The following is a 16,873-nucleotide window of genomic DNA, read 5'->3' on the forward strand; positions in this document are numbered from 1 at the left end:
CTGGTGGTTGGGATTTTATACTCAGAAAATGTAAGTGGCATATAGCAAGTTAAGAATGTCTGGGTTAATGGTTTTAAAAGAGCAGAATTCCTTAAAATTAACGCAGCAAATAATTGTTAGAATTGCAATCAAGTAAGAGAAAATTACATTCATTCATTGTATTTTATGCAAGCTAGATGATTCTAAACGATAGATAAAAATATAAGTTGTTTAATCCAAATCTGTCGGTAAATTATATCCAAGGGATAGAGTATAAGACAAGAGAGAGAGAGAGAGAGAGAGAGAGAGAGAGAGAGAGAGAAATAAATAGAAATTATAGTAATTTAAAAGGAGTTTGCAACCCTTTATTCATGAAATGATCCTTATTCATAGAGAAATAGTGCACAATATATGATGTTACATTTAAGTACATGCTTTTAAGATGGTTGTACATGTTATTTTTGATATTTTACGTATTTGAGCCTTTGATTTGACCCTACTTTGACTCAGTTGACCCAAACTAGCAGTCCCAGTTCGTCGGGACTTGTATTGAATTGGGTTATTGGGCGACCTTTGATATTCTTCGAGTCGGCTGAACTTTACTCTGTTGATCGTATTAATCTGGATGTTAATCATCGATCTCAGTATAGGAAACTTCTGTCGAAAGAATAAATATATGCTAACGGTCATATGGTAAATTACAACAATCCAATTGGTAACTCACTCCTTGACAAGAGGGGTCTTTTGAATGCTCTATTCAGTATGTTGCGACCAATTCTCGACTTCGGGCAAGGAACTGCAAGGGTGTCTATGAGATGGGCAGCAGTACTAAATTCTTTATTTGACTCGGATTAAGACAACATATAGATTGATGTTCACGCTCAATTAGATAAGCTTTGGTCTCTGGCTCGGATGGACTTCGCTTGATTAGCCTTCAACCCCAACTAAAAAAATGGGTTGCACTTGATTAGACAAGTCTTCTAGTATTATGTTAGTGAACACTTGATCTCCTGATATTGGGCCCTTAATTTTCTTCAGAGAGACCTTTGGTTTTCCCCCCACGGGTCTTTGGTCTTCCGCTCATGGTCCCTTGCTTTTTCACTCGTGGGCCTCATTATACTATGCTCCTTTATACCTATCATCTGTTGGACTTCCTTGAGATTCATGTAGACACTTATCTGATGTACATAAATCTTTATTCAATAGAAACATTAAGTATATTTACCAATAGAGGTGATAACAGAGCGATAATTTTTATGTGGAAAACATAAAGAGAAAGTCAAGAGACCAGACACAATTAAAATATCCCACTACATGATTGAAGTTTAGAATTACATTATTCTCCCTAATTAGAGAAGACAATTAAAATAATTATTCATCCATCTTTTGTTACAATCGAGGTTTTCAGGTAACAATGATTAAGCAACAAAACCCTGAAAATATTAGAAATAAAATAACGCTTTCACGATAATAATTAGACAACAATCATATGACAATATTTGGCCTATAATAGCTATTGACAATGATCGACGATCATTATTAATCATTAACTTCAAACTCACTTTGAGAGTTCCGATTTAGCTCTCAACTCAACTTCTTCTCATGTAGAGATTGGAAGTTTATTTATAATCTCTTAGAGTGACATTTTGATAAAGTTGGTGAATCTTCCAAAAGTCATACCATACATGTTGATTCCTTTGATCACAGATCATTCTTTTAGTACTTAAGCGTCTTAATGACCTATAAATTAAGTCATATTTGGCTCATTAGATTCCTCTCACAGATATATTTAATTTGATTATAAGCATATCAGATTTAAAGATCATTTGAGCTTTAAATTACAACTTTGAATCTTCTAATGAATTATCATGTGTTTGACTTTGGCTCATTTAGGCTTGGATCAAATTACTTTTAATGTCATTGTTGAAATCGTATAATTTATTAAAATTAGAGCTCAAATTAGATTGAAAGTTATCTTATCCAAAATGCATCAATATCCATGTCTAATCATGTAATTTTTTTTGTGCTACATAAATATTCTTCATTAGAAGTTAGTTACATAGTCCACCTAAACAAAAAATAAATGGGGAATTTACATAGATAGCTCGCAATTCTTATGTATTTTAATATCTCACATTTAAACTTTCATATTTTCATAAATAATATTTTGGAGGTTAATATTATTTATGAAAATATGTATTGCGCTTTTAAAAGATGATAATAATACACTTTTTTATGTGATATTAAAAATTTGAGTGAAATGTGCATAAATGCCCCTCTTATAAATACATATGCAAATGTAAAATTTTCTTATGCAAGGTAGGGCTGTCAAAAAAGCTCGTTGTCTGCGAACAGTTCATGTTTGGTTCGTCAATGAGTTCGTGTTCAATACGTAAACGAGACGAAAGGGAATAAATTTTTTTCGTTCGGTTAGTTAAATGAACCAAATACAAACAGTGATGCGTTCGTTCGTGTTTAAATCGTTATTGTTCGAAATATAAAATAATTTAAAATAATTATATATTAAAAATTTATGATATAATTAAATTTTATAAATTATAATATATAATAAATTAATAATAATAATATATTAATATATTGTATTAGTAATATACTAATATAGACATTATATATTTATATATTTTAAGTTATATAATTAACATAATATATTATTTATATATATTAATATTAGGGATGTCAAACTGGCTCGTCGTTCGCGAACAGCTCTAGTTTGGCTCGTTCGTTAAGAAACGAACACAAACAATTTTGAATACGAGTTTATTTCAAACAAACCGAACACGAACACAAGCTCTGTTAGTTAGTGTTCGATTTGTTTGCACCCATAATGCGAGGTATCTAAATGCATGAGAATTGTGTGCTATGTATGTAAATGCCAATCTTAAAAAAAAATTAAATTTATTTATTTATTTGATTAATCTAATTATTCCCCAAGATTCATGAAATTTGATTTTTTCCTCAAGAATGAAATGTTCCTAATAATTGCTTGTTTCTTATCTCTGACATTCCTATTGCTAGAGAATTTACCTATTAAAGCTTTGAATATATTGATTTGATATAAAGGCTATACGATTAATTTGGCTTTATTTTCTTAGATAATCTATTATGCTTGGTTTTAGAACTAGTTATATTCTTAATTCGAGTGGCATTAAAGTTAGAGTTGATTTTTTTCTTTGCCATGGTTTAGAAACTCATAAACCTACCTGTAACTAGTAATTTTATGCTCATATTTTATATATTTGTAGGTTACAGATAAGTTACAGGTAAGTTAACCAAATATTTTCCGTTGTAGAACAGCATTCGTCTTGGTCATGAACATGGGCTCAACAAATGTTACTGTTACCCACCGGCCGCAGACCTGCGCTCCGCGCTCCACCATTCCTCGCCACGCACGCGCCTGATAGATACCTAGCGTGTCCGCGTTCTCCTTCCGTCCACGCCAAGTCATAGTTCTCTTCCCCTCTAAGCTCTTTTATGAACTCGAACTCATCAAAGCGAGCACAATAAAGTGTGGGACAAGGCGGAGAGAAGACGAGAAGGACCAGCAATAGGTACGACTATGGAGGCGTGCTGCTCCTCCTCTATCCTGACCATCCGTCCGATTGATTTCTTACGCGTTGGGCACCACTGTCGCGCCAGCTTCCGTCCCTCCCAACCCACTGTGCTCTCGCATCGGGCATCTCGGGCATCCCAATCTTTTTTTCGTACTGGCTTGCTCCACCCCAGCTCCAATCCCTTATTTGTCCGTCGTGCAAACCCTTGCAGCAACTCCCGCCGAAGGTGGAAGCAACCAATATCTGCTGTTTTCGAGAGATTCACAGAAAGAGGGATTAAAGCTGTGGTGTTCTCCCAGAGGGAGGCAAAAAACCTTGGAAAGGAATTGGTCTTTCCACAGCACCTGCTTCTTGGCTTAATTGCGGAGGATCGGTCCCCGGACGGGTTTCTTGGATCGGGGATCACCGTTGGCCGGGCCCGTGATGCCGTGCGGGCAATTTGGAACGACGTGTTGGCGGCTGATGTGGATGGGACGGAGCCATCTGCGACGAACATGCCCTTCTCCGTTAGCAGCAAGCGAGTTTTTGAGGCTGCTGTGGAGTTCTCGAGGTCAACGGGATGTAATTTTATTGCTCCCGAACATATTGCTATTGGGTTATTTACCGCTGATGATGGAAGCTCGGGGCTCGTTCTGAATAGGTAACCGTTGAATCCGGTGTAATGTAAGTTAAAGCTTTTAGAGTTTTACTACTAATTCATTAGCATTTTACTGTAGAAATGACCTACAATTTATGAGAAAAGAGATGCAAAAAAGGACAATTAGCTGCTTGCCCTTATCTTAGTATAGATACCAAAGGTTAGTTTAGTCAAAAGTAAACAAATATATATATTTAAATTCATGTGTGAATGGATAAATAAATAAATAAGTCTTCATCTCGACTCTTCTTATCGATTGGCTTCCTGCGGCCACTAATCTTTGGATCGTCGAGAGCCCGCTCGGCTGGCTTTGCTGGGTTCTAGTGGTCGGCAGAATCTTTGGCCGATTGACTCTCATTGGCTGATCAGCTTTTGTGGTTTGTCAATTGAATTTGGATCTTACTTCAAGGGAATTAAGCTGGCGGACGTGTCCGACTCATGTGTTGTGTACTTTAACCTTTGGTGGGTTCTTTTTGACCACGTCTCCTTTGACTTGTCAGATTTCCTCAATTTTGTGCTATGGTATTTTTGGTGTACAATAATTGATCCTTACCCCTTCTAATCACCTCTTTCCATTTACAATGATCTTTTGTTACTTGTTACTAGATTTATGTTTTTGTGGTGCGGTTGAATGATTGTGTCCATGCCATGAAAGTCTTTATCAATGACAGGAAATTGAGTACATACAGAGGCAAAATTGTGATGTCAGGGAATCAATTGGTCTTTAGGGGTTGTCTGGCTACAAGTAGGATTTAGTGTTAGTAGGATCTAGTAAATTCATAAATCCGTAAATCCACCCAACCCCTAGATTTAGTAAATCCGAATTTTATCTAACGCAAAATTGGGTTACTAAATCCAAAAATTCTTCCATGAAATTCTTGCATTTTACTTTTGATTGGATTTAGTAAATCGTGCGATAAATCCTAATAAAAGGTGCTAACAAACAACCCCCTAGTTTGTTAAATTTTGCAGATCAGGTTTACTTGTTTTGTATTCATTTGCACAAACCGAGAACTGGTGTTGCTATCACGGGCACAACATATTTCAGTCTTCATAAGAATTTTATGGGTTTTAAATAATTAGTTGATGCTTGTCAATTGGTAAATTTCCTTAAGAATAATGTGCTACTAAGGACTTTTAATGGATTATCTTCATGCATGCGAATTTGCTCTGCATGTAGAACACATATTTTCTTCAAAAGGAAAAGAAAGAGTAATAATGCTTTTAGGAGTTCATTTACATATGGATCCTACTGCATCTTGTTAGCAATTCAGATATCTTTTACTTTTCGTTATGCGCTATAATCTATATATGCAACCATTCCTATGTGGTTTTCTTGTGATTATGAGAAAGGACTTGGAACAATGGTTAGGTTGTCCTATATGGGGCTTGCGCTTACAAGTTTTATCCTTGGAAATTCTATACCTTCCAATCCAATCTGTTGGATCTTGATTTGTCCATGGATTATATCAAGACCTTATTAACCCACAGGGAGGGAGGGAGGGAGAAAATTCTATTATGTTTGCTCAAATGACTATAGTGCAAGATTAGGATTCAAAGAAATCCGAACCTGAACGGCATGCTCCCCCCATATTTATAAGTAGGAACCTTAGATCTTGAACACTATAGGAAAAGCTACAACATGTGTTGAACATGTAATAAATAGATAATATTAAGAGAATAGGGCAAACACCTTGAGTACAAACTGAAACTAGTTGTAGATCGTAGAGGAATTGTTAGGTCTCTTTAAAGCATGGGTTGAAAAGCTTCTCCAGGCGTAGACAAGTGCTTTTGGTCTGGTTGGATCTGTCAAGTTTGGTGGATTTCCCTTGGGCAAGTTCTTCTTGAGCCTTGTTGATATTGTCTCCTTAGCATATGAGTTTGCTAAGTTCTTGGTCAGTGGATTTCTTGTGAGTTTTGCTGACGAGTTTGTTCAGACCTGGAGTGGTGATTTCTGCTGGAACTTGGCTAATGAGTTTGTCTATGTTTTCACCTTAGGCATGTGTGCCCCTTAGAGTGTATAGGGTGTACACAACGTTCACTCCAAACTCTGTATCTAGGGGAGTCTCATGCATTGAGCACACAATGTTCTCTTAAGGCTTTTTCTCCCATTACATTCTTGCGATAGATGATTTTTGTGGAGCATTGAAGGTTTTTATGTAATCAACAACAGAACCAAAGCTGGAATTTATAGTAAACAACACAATACTTCTTATTTTCTGCTGAAGTTTCTTGCACTTTTAAGGTTGTATATGGTTAGATTGTCTTTTTAATCGATGAATCACAAATAAAACTCCTTGCACTATAGGAGTACTGCTAAACATGCCAACTCTTCCCAGACCTGCATTGACGAGAGCTTCAAGTATTAGAGACTTCCTTTTCGTTGTCTGAAGAGCTTTATAATGTTTTTCTGAGGTTTAAATTGTAGGTTATGGTTTCATGTTAATGAAACATATACCCCTTCCCTTTCTGGCATGAGAATCTTTCACTCTTAGTTTTGTTACAAGTTTTGTGAAATTTTAATAGATAGAATTCGATTTGGTGACTTCAAGATATTCATGTTATTTTTTTTTTAATTAATGCAATTTGTTCCTTATTAGTACCAAGAAAAGTGTTTTTAATTTGTACCTTGTTTAGTATAGAGCTGACTATAGGATCATTTTCAAGATGGAAACCTCTTCTAAATTTAGTACTTAGTCTGATGCTGCTGGTGAATTGACCTTTTTGAATGTAGGGTAGATTAGCATGATGCATGTAGCCTAGAGAGACTATGATATGTTGTTTAGTGTTGGTTATGGAGGGAATGGCAAAACAGCCAAAAATGGATTAGATTGATTTAAGCCAAGATTGCAATCAATCTCTTTTTTTTTTTTGTGCTAATAATATATTTTTTGTGCTTTTTCATTCTGTGAATTTTGGCATTATAATGATCATGTTTGAATGATTACTGTAGATTGGGAGCTGATGCCAGTAACTTAACCTCAGCGGCACTTTTGAGGCTTCAGGGAGAACTTGCTAAAGATGGCAGAGAAACTTCAAAAGTATCTTCGAAGATGCAGCAAAAATCTCCTAGTGGTAAAGCTGCACAGGCAAAGCCTTCAGAGAAATCAAAAGGCTAGTTTTCTTCTGAATTCACTGTTACTGCAGCTATCCTTTTGGAAGCACCTAGTATTGCATATTCATGTTACTTTTCTCAATTCCAGATAAGAGTATGTTGGCTCGGTTCTGTGTTGATATAACTGCTCGGGCTAATGAAGGGCATATAGATCCTGTAATTGGTAGAGACATTGAGATTCAGAGGGTTGTTCAAATCCTATGCAGAAGAACCAAAAACAACCCTATTCTTCTGGGAGATCCTGGAGTTGGCAAAACAGCAATTGCTGAAGGCTTGGCACTGCGAATGTCATGTGGTGGCATTCCAGTTTTTCTTACTGTATGTTCTCTATATTGCATGTTGTTTGTAGCTGTTTTGTCTAGTTTTGATAATAAATGCTTTGATTGGCTTTTCATGCTGTATAGGGAAAGCGCATAATGTCACTGGACATAGGCTTGCTGATGGCTGGGGCAAAGGAGAGAGGAGAATTGGAAGCTCGTGTTACAGGGTTAATTGCTGAAGTGCAGCAAGCAGGTCATTACGATACAATTTGTTGTATTTTTTATGTCCTAATTGAAGTTTATGTTACACTGAACTTATATGTAAATGCAGGTGACGTGATTCTGTTCATTGATGAAGTTCATACATTAGTTGGATCTGGCACGATTGGGAGAGGGAACAAGGGATCGGGTCTTGATATTTCGAACTTGTTGAAGCCTGCCCTTGGACGAGGCGAATTGCAGGTAGTGCCTCAACTTTGATTTACAGTTATTGAATGGATCCTCCATTAATATAATCTCTTGGAATTGTTGTCTCGGCTGAGTATTTATTATGAGGAAAACTTACTTTTCTCTTGGTGAAACATTTACATCTCAGGTCATGCTTTATGGTTTTTCTTCATGTTTTCTATATTAGATTATTCCGACTATTTAGGGTTGTTTCAAGAATCCTATTTTACTTAACTTTAGAAGTTAGGTTCTCATTGATATCCACATTCTTGTGGGTATTTCTCAAATTTGTGGCAGTAATTAAAAAAGTTTTTAGCTTCTGAAATGTCTTACACAACGATTTGTACATTCAAATTTCATTATCTTCTGTGTCAGTTTGGATGATGGCATAACAATCTTAGAAAACTTTTTCATTAATCTCATATATAGTTGGTCTTTGCTGATTTTCAATTGCTTTGATCTTGTTTTGATCCACATATATAGTATTTTTACTAATTATATGCCCAAAAAAAGCCATACTTTTCAATCAAAATTTACACTTGAAAAATTTTACATATAATTGATTTTCCTTTAAAACTTATAGAACATCATAAGGATAATCTGAATGTCTGTTTTCATTCTTTCAATATACTAACATGTCATCTATAAAAGTTATCAGAAATATGTTCAATAACTGTTTAAAAAGTCTATTCATCAGATTCATGAGTACCACTGAAGCACTAGTCAACCTAAATGATAGGATCACAAATTTATAGTGCCCATATATGATTTTGAATGTTGTATTTGTTTTATCCTCCTTAATCCTTAGTTGATGATATCTTGATCTCAGATTAATTTTTGAAAATGTAAATGCCCCTTTTCAGCAAATCAAATAAGTTTTCAATCATCTGCAGTGGCTATTTATTCTTAATGGTAAGCTTATTCATTTCTCTGTAATTAATTCACATATTAAAATTTTAATCCATCTTCTTTACAAATAAAATTGGAGCTCCCCAATGTGATTTGCTTACAAATTCTAAACTCATGTGACTTTTTATTGCCATTCTATATGGTGCTTTGGATACTGGCTCAGAAACTGACAAAAACTCAATGATAAAATCCATCTCCCTAACTAGTAGTATCTCTGATAAATCTAGAAAAACTTTTGGATACTCCATCACTGCAATATCCTTCAATGATTCCACTTAATAATATCTTTCACTTGAGTAAGAAAATCTAAATTTTATAATTCATTAATTTTGAAGACTTCAAATATGTGATTATCATAGTTGTCAACTCTCTATCACTATAAAATTTGATTTTTATCTTTTCAGATTCCTTAATTTTAAGTCTTTTTATTATAATTTATGGTTATAATTTTTTTTAGATAACCAATCTATATTTACGATTACATCAAATTTAACTAGTAACAATACAATCAACTATGCATTAAAATGTCTCTCATTAATATTCAATTTTGCTTCATATAATTGATTAACTCCATATGACTTTCATTTGACATTTTAACAGATAAAACTCTTTCCAATAATATGATATTCAAATCCATTATTCTGAACATCTCATTTGCTATAAATGAGTGCGAGGCCCCCATATCAAACAATATCCATATTGGTCTATCCTATGGAGTTGATAGATACTATATGATAAAATTGTACCAAACACTAAGAATGAAATCTTAAATATGTGGTATTACAATTCCTATATCATCCTGTCTGATTTCTTTTTAATTATTCATGATTTTAAAATATAGGATAAAAGAATCTAATTTGGCGTAGTACAAAATTCTATTTATACCATTTAAAACTTAAAACAATAATCCTAATAGCTCTTTTTGATCAAGATGAAAACCTAACCTCTTGTTGATACTACTTTTGTCATTTCCATGCCCAAAAATTTATAGTTAAGCAAGGCAGAAGCAAACAGTTGAACAGTGAAAGAAAATATTTATGAACAGGAACATTACTCTATAATAACATTTAATTATAAAAAAATAACTAATCATGATACTTAAGTAAATATCCTCTAACTAAATACATAAGATAGTCCACTTTGCTCCTGCAAAACAAATAATATCATAAAAGTGACAAAATATAAAACAAATAGTTTACTACTCATCATCAACATTCTTTATTTTCTTGTAAACAAACGCACTCATATAAGTCATTTCAGTTTAGCATATTTTTTTTTTGAAATAATAGTTAAATAACTATTAAGTTTAAAACAATTTAATGAATAATTATTATTTTATTATGCAAATGTTTAGCATGATTGCTCAAAAAAATATGCTGATCAATATATAAAATAAAATTATGTATTTTTTATTTTATAAAATTTATATTTAATCATTTTAATCAATTAGATTTTCATTAATTTTTAACTTTTTTTTTTGCTTTATTTTTAAAAATCATCTAAGAAGCACCATCAAAATATACTAATAATAATACAACATTTACCATTTTTTAATTATTTTGCATGAGAAAGATATAGTTTTTGTCATTTTGTATCATAAAGATAGAAGCTTTATCATTTTCTTTATCTTTATCTGCAATGCTTTTTTGTAGCGGTTTCTGTGCTGCATCTATTTTGATGTTAGTATTTTTTGCAACTTGAGTGGTATTCAATGTGCATTTTTGTAATTATCTCCAGTGCATTGCATCTACAACCCTAGATGAGTATAGGACACACTTTGAAAAGGATAAAGCTTTAGAACGTCGATTCCAGCCTGTTCTCATAAATGAACCAAGCCAGGTATGCCAGGCATGTTTTTATAAAATTTTTCTTGTTAAACCATTTTTTTTAATGCGTTTAACTTGTTTTTTAAACATTTCATAGGAGGATGCTGTGAAAATATTGATGGGCCTTCGAGAGAAATACGAAAGCCATCATAGATGTAGATTTACCTTGGAAGCCATCAATGCAGCTGTATTTCTCTCAGCAAGATACATTCCTGATAGGCATCTTCCTGACAAAGCTATAGATTTAATAGACGAAGCTGGCAGTAGGGCCCGAATGAATGCATTTAAGAGAAAGAAGGAAGAAGAGACTTCCATATTGTCGAAATTACCCGGCGATTACTGGCAAGAAATAAGAGCAGTACAGGCTATGCACCAAGTGGTAATACTTTGTAGGCATATCTCACACCTATACTTTCATATTTACATACATAGCTCATTGAGCTTTAAACTTATGCATGAAAAGGTGTATTGCTCTTTTAAAAATTGGTAGTAGTGCTATTTTTGATGTGATATTAACCATTTGAGTGCTATGTGTGTAAATATGAAAATTCAGGTGTGAGATATGTAAATACATAAGAATTTTGTGCTATGTATGTAATTGCCCCTACTTTTTAATGACGTGTTTCCTTGGATATGCCATTAATTATGGTAGCTTCAACCACCTTGCTTTATCTTTATTCAGGTTATGGAAAATAAGCAGAAATATACCTCTACTAGGAGCAGCTCAGATGGTCATGACTTGACAGGAGGCATCGATGACATCTCTGAGTCACGTGCTCTTTCGGCATCAGAAGAAGAGTATGTAGCTTTGCTATCCTTTAAATGATTTTTTGTAAAGTGAGGGAAAGGAAATGCAAAATTGGCTTAATTTCTTGATTGCAAGGGTTTTGAATCATGCCGAAGCTGCAATATTTTGCATTTAATTTCTCTTTCACTCTGCGTCATGAAAATGTGTTTTTAGGTTTTACTCTTCAAAATGCTTTACTCAAATCTTAACGAACCTTTCTCTCATGAAAATGTATGTTTATTCAGGATTGTCATTGTTGGACCTGAAGAAATTGCTTTGGTTGCCTCATTGTGGTCGGGCATTCCTGTCAAGCAGCTCACTACTGATGAAATGAAGCTTCTGGTTGGTCTTGATGAGGAACTAAGAAAACGTGTTATTGGCCAAAATGATGCTGTCAGTGCAATCTCTAGAGCTGTAAAGAGGTCACGTGTTGGCCTCAAGGATCCTGACAGGCCAATTGCTGCTATGCTTTTCTGTGGGCCAACGGGTGTTGGTAAAACAGAGCTTACAAAAGCTTTAGCAGCTACTTACTTTGGATCGGTAATATGTCCAATGTAGACTTATTTTTTTCTATACTCCCTTGATTTTGCAACAATAGTCTTACATTTTTGGCGCTATTAGATGCTTTCATTGGGATATGAACAGAGATAACAATAAATTAATAGTCTCAAAAATTAAAAAATGTGCTAAAATCATGCTTACACTTAATGCATCAAGTCCTGCAATTTCTACGATGAGTTTCTACTTTTCTGAACTCAGAGCGTCTGCTAAGATGTTTCTGTCTAAAAATGTTTTGCAAAAAAAAATAAAAAAAAATAAATAATAAAAAAATCTGCCTTTTATTTGTGCTATGCTAGAACTTTTTTTTTCCTTCGTTTGATAATTCATTTAAGCTACCTGATAAAAATGAAATTTCATGTTCTTAAAGTTGTTCTTACTAGCGTTATCATCGTGTTTTGCTGGTATGCTATCTTGTTTCAAGCAGGCCAAACAAAAAACTATTCTTTGCCATGCTTTTCTCTTAATTTTATTGCCTTATCAGGTTATCCTTAGCTATTTAATGCTTGCTTCAACATATTGGGGCTACTTTAATGAGTTACTTATTCACAAAATGGGGAAGAATCCAGATACCAAATTTTGCATGCTTTAACTAAATGATAGTTATCTTTGTTTATAATTATCTTCACTGTTCAGGAGTCAGCAATGTTGAGGCTGGATATGAGCGAATACATGGAACGGTTTACAGTTAGCAAGCTAATAGGTTCTCCTCCAGGATATGTCGGCTATGGAGAGGGCGGTACTCTGACAGAAGCTGTTAGGAGAAGACCTTTTACAGTAATTTTACTAGATGAGATAGAGAAGGCTCACCCTGATATATTTAACATCCTTCTTCAAGTTTTTGAAGATGGCCACCTAACAGATGCACAGGTGATTGATCTGAACTGGGCACATGACACAATAACTTACATTCATGTCTTTGATTTTACTTATAGCATTCGATGCTTTTTTTTTAAGTTTATGGAGCTTCACTTTCTGTTGCTTCTATAGATTGTTGAGTTAGTCAATGGCTCCATTTACTTAAGTGGCCAGTCAGGGCTACTATTGATTTATTCGAATGAAGGAATTGAAATGTAGAGCATGAAATGAAATCAAATATTTAGTTCCTTTGGCCGTTTGGTACCTTAGGCAATTCTGAAAATCAAGTTAACCAAGCCTGTTGGATGGAAGAAGTAATAATGAAATGTGATTGAAAAAAGAGCCCAAAGTTCTACATTTACTACTTTACTATGAAGAGGTTCTGATATATGCTAGCTAACTTATAATCCATCCAAGTTGCATGAAGTTTCATTTCATTTCCCTTGAGCTTACTTTTTCACAAAAAATTGCCTGATGCCTGTTCATGCAGAATTGATTGATGGACAGCTTTATATTGAAAAGATCAGACATCTCAAGTTTACGTACATTGCCAAAAGATTTTGCCTGTGAAAGCAAAACCCTGTAACTTGTTTTTGTTTCATCAATCCTCGCCAACTGGAACATCGTTTGGATTTGAGGGTAAAAGAACCGGAAACAACATGCTGCCATCAATTGGAAACATTTTTCCAAATTTTTTCCCTTTCTCCTGGTTGCAAAATCTTTTTTAGTAGTTATTATTATTATTATTATTACTATTATGAGTTTAGTTGGTTTCTTTTTTCCTAAGTTTTTTTTTTTGGGTAGTTTAGGATCAGTTTTAAATTTTGTTTTTGTTTTTTATTTTTAATTTTATTTTGTTATTTTTATGTTTTTATTTGAAATAAAATATATTTGATATGTTATAACATGTTTGATTGTTTTTAAAAGCACTTAAAATAACTTTTAGATGTATTGAGTATTTTAAAAAATAAGCTGGCTTGTTTTAGAAAACAAAAAATAAAAACATGCAAAAATTATAGTAATTTACATGTTTTTAAAATAAAAGAAAAGGAAAAATAAAAAGTAAAAAATTAAAGTGATAACGAACAAGCCCTTGGCATCTCGTCTCTTAGAATTAATTTATTATGTTCTTAAGAAAGAGTAAGAGGTATGCTAGAACGTTGGTCAGTTGGCGCATTTGTATAGGCTGTATACATTCGTTATTCTTTCAGTCTTAATGCTTGAGGGGCCATTTGGTTGAGTGCAAAATTATTATTCTTGAAGTTGTGTGTGTATGCACGTGTTTGATAGAGATAGAGAGAGAGATACACACACAAAGGTGTGCTTGGTCATTGGTCAATTAGAGCATGGTGTGGGCCATATTCTTTGATCTCCTTGCTTTTAAAAGCTTTCAGTTGTTTGTGTGCGTGTGTGAGAGAGAGAGAGAGACTGGTCAGGTAGAGAGAGAGCGACTGGTCAGGTGGAGCATGATTTAGGCTTTACTTTTTCTTATTCTTTCACCATTCGCTACTTTTGAAAGCTCTATGAGATGTTTGGCATGCAATTTTTCGAGTTTAGCTTTAAATACTGCTGGTGAAAATTATCTTACACCATGCCTTATTTTCATCACAAATTTGAGTTTAAAAAATGCAACCATATGGCTGCTTTTATTTGGCGTGGGTTTATCCTACACTCCTCTCATTATGAATAACTTCCCAAATGCATAACCTTTCAGACCTAGGAAAAGGATTTAATTACCTTCTTGTTTCAACTTTATTCAAACCAAGCACTACAGTGCGGTTATTAGACATTGAGAAGAAGAGCTTTAAACTTCTGTTCCATATTATGAATTTGTAAGGTTTTATTAGTGCAGTTCACTATGACATACTATTCTGTCCGTCATTTCATTACATGCATTTATTAGCTTTCAGTACAAATGAAACAGATCATGAGTTTGGGTTATTTCTATTATGAATTAAGTGTGATTTAGGACTTAACCCATACCTGTAATTATTTGGTTTTGACAGGGGCGGAGGGTGTCATTCAAAAATACTTTGATAGTCATGACTTCAAATGTGGGTTCCACATCAATATCAAAGGGTAGGAGAAGCATTGGTTTTATGCTTGCGGAGGATTCCGCCTCAACTTCTTATTTTGCAATGAAATCTCTTGTTATGGAAGAAATGAAGGCCTATTTTCAACCTGAGCTGATAAACAGGATAGATGAGGTGGTTGTGTTCCGTCCTCTCGAGAAGGAGCAGGTTTGCTTCTATTCTGTTGTATTTTGTTCTTATCTTTCTAAGCTCTCCAGGTGCCGTCTACTTTGGCTTTTTATTTACATTTGTTAACCATATTATCGGCTGTTTCGTTGGTTGAAATTTCATGGAAATTATAGTGTTTTCCCCTAAACTAGCGTTGATATTTAATATTAGTGGCATTTACATACATAACACAATTCTTATGTATTTATATCTCACACCTGAAGTTTTCTATTTACACATAACACTCAAATCTTTATTATCACGTAAAAAATAGCACTATTATTACTTTTTAAAAGTGAAATACATCTTTTCATGAATAAATTTAAAACAATAAATTATCATGTGTATATAAATATAAAAGTTTAGGTGTGAGATCTGTAAATTCATAAGAATTGTGTGCTACGTATATAAATTTCCCTTAATATTATATTCATGTTCAGTTAGTTCACTTCAGTGACATTAAGTAAATGCTGCAAAAGCAGCCAAGAATCTATTTTTTATAAATTTTCTTTACTCCACATGCACTAAACAAAACATTCCCAATAGTAATAGTTGTTAGGTATGGCTCATCTGCGTGATAAGGGACAGATGCTGGAGCACTGTGGAAGCATCTGTCCAAATAGAAGAGTTTCATTAGGTGGGTTGGGGGCCCCCGCAGTGCATGAATATTTTTTTAATTTCATTTGTATTTATATATAATATTTGTAATTCATGGGAATCATATTTTTACTTCTGGAATAGAAACCGCCGCTCCGCTCCCGAGAACGTAGGTTTATTGCCGAACCTCATAAAATCTCTTGTGTTCTTCAATTTTCTTGCCATTTTTCTTTTCTTTCACTTCAATAGTGAAATTCCTGTGCCCCGTGCATGTAAATTTCTGCGAGTTCCAAGTTTTCAAATTAACAATCTTACTATCTTTCCCCTTGTTTCAGATGATGGAAATTCTCAACATAATGTTGAAAGAAGTGAAGGGCAGGTTGTTGTCTCTTGGGATGGGTCTAGAAGTCAGTGATTCGGTTAAAGAACTTGTTTGCCGGCAAGGATATGACCAGAGCTATGGCGCCCGGCCATTACGGAGGGCAGTCACGCAAATCATCGAAGATGTAGTCAGCGAAGCGATCCTTGCAGGAGAATTCAAGCCCGGCGACACCATTTTGGTCGACGTGGGTGCTTCAGGTAATCCCTTTGTGACCTGCTTAACTGACCAAACCATGAAGATTTCTTCAGACACCCCATCAACACTGTAGACAACTTGTACAAATTGTATTCTTGCCCCTTACTAGGTTTTTTCTTTTTTATTTTAGAGATTCGTTAGGCATTATTATTTGTACGTAAGGTTAAATGAGAGAAGTTTTTATTAATTCATGTTCTAGTATGTATAGAACTCAATATTTGTTTTGTAATATAAGTTGGTATTTTATTTTTTTTATCTGAAATGTAAACTTTGAATATTTTTTATGAATCATTTATAAGCATGATTTATAAATGTCTTCACTAAAATATAAAAAAATGATGAATTTTAATTGCTACAAATTTTTTTTTTTATTTCTATGATAAAATAAATATAAAAAATAAAATATTAATGGTATGATTGTAGTTTATAAAAGATTAATGATAAATATAAATATATAAAAAAAATGTATATGTGCGTGCATGAATTTATTTTTGGAGTCATTTGATAATGT

General features: G+C 33.9%; 1 protein-coding gene across 2 annotated transcripts; it reads left to right on the forward strand.

Annotated features, from left to right (window-relative positions):
* Positions 1–3,260: 3,260 nt before the first annotated feature.
* Positions 3,261–16,616, forward strand: LOC110019688 (chaperone protein ClpD2, chloroplastic). Of its 2 annotated transcripts, none has more exons than XM_020717463.1 (12): positions 3,261–4,191; positions 7,142–7,302; positions 7,392–7,621; positions 7,708–7,816; positions 7,895–8,025; positions 10,657–10,758; positions 10,843–11,124; positions 11,428–11,543; positions 11,778–12,072; positions 12,727–12,960; positions 14,955–15,188; positions 16,121–16,616. In XM_020717463.1, the coding sequence occupies exons 1-12, from the start codon at positions 3,557–3,559 to the stop codon at positions 16,433–16,435; spliced, it is 2,844 nt and encodes a 947-aa protein (XP_020573122.1). In that variant the 5' UTR covers positions 3,261–3,556; the 3' UTR covers positions 16,436–16,616. The 2 variants fall into 2 exon arrangements, with proteins under 2 accessions (XP_020573122.1, XP_020573123.1); XM_020717464.1 differs by lacking the exon at positions 3,261–4,191 and adding an exon at positions 4,467–4,650.
* Positions 16,617–16,873: the final 257 nt, after the last annotated feature.

Source organism: Phalaenopsis equestris, unplaced genomic scaffold (assembly GCF_001263595.1).
Source record: "Phalaenopsis equestris unplaced genomic scaffold, ASM126359v1 Scaffold000070, whole genome shotgun sequence".
Taxonomy (NCBI): domain Eukaryota; kingdom Viridiplantae; phylum Streptophyta; class Magnoliopsida; order Asparagales; family Orchidaceae; genus Phalaenopsis; species Phalaenopsis equestris.

Coding starts and splice junctions, on each gene's coding strand:
- LOC110019688 (XM_020717463.1), top strand. CDS start 3,557: ATGGAGGCGTGCTGCTCCTCCTCTATCCTGACCATCCGTCCGATTGAT. Junction 11,544..11,777: donor CTTTCGGCATCAGAAGAAGA/GTATGTAGCTTT, acceptor ATGTTTATTCAG/GATTGTCATTGTTGGACCTG. Junction 12,073..12,726: donor CAGCTACTTACTTTGGATCG/GTAATATGTCCA, acceptor TTCACTGTTCAG/GAGTCAGCAATGTTGAGGCT.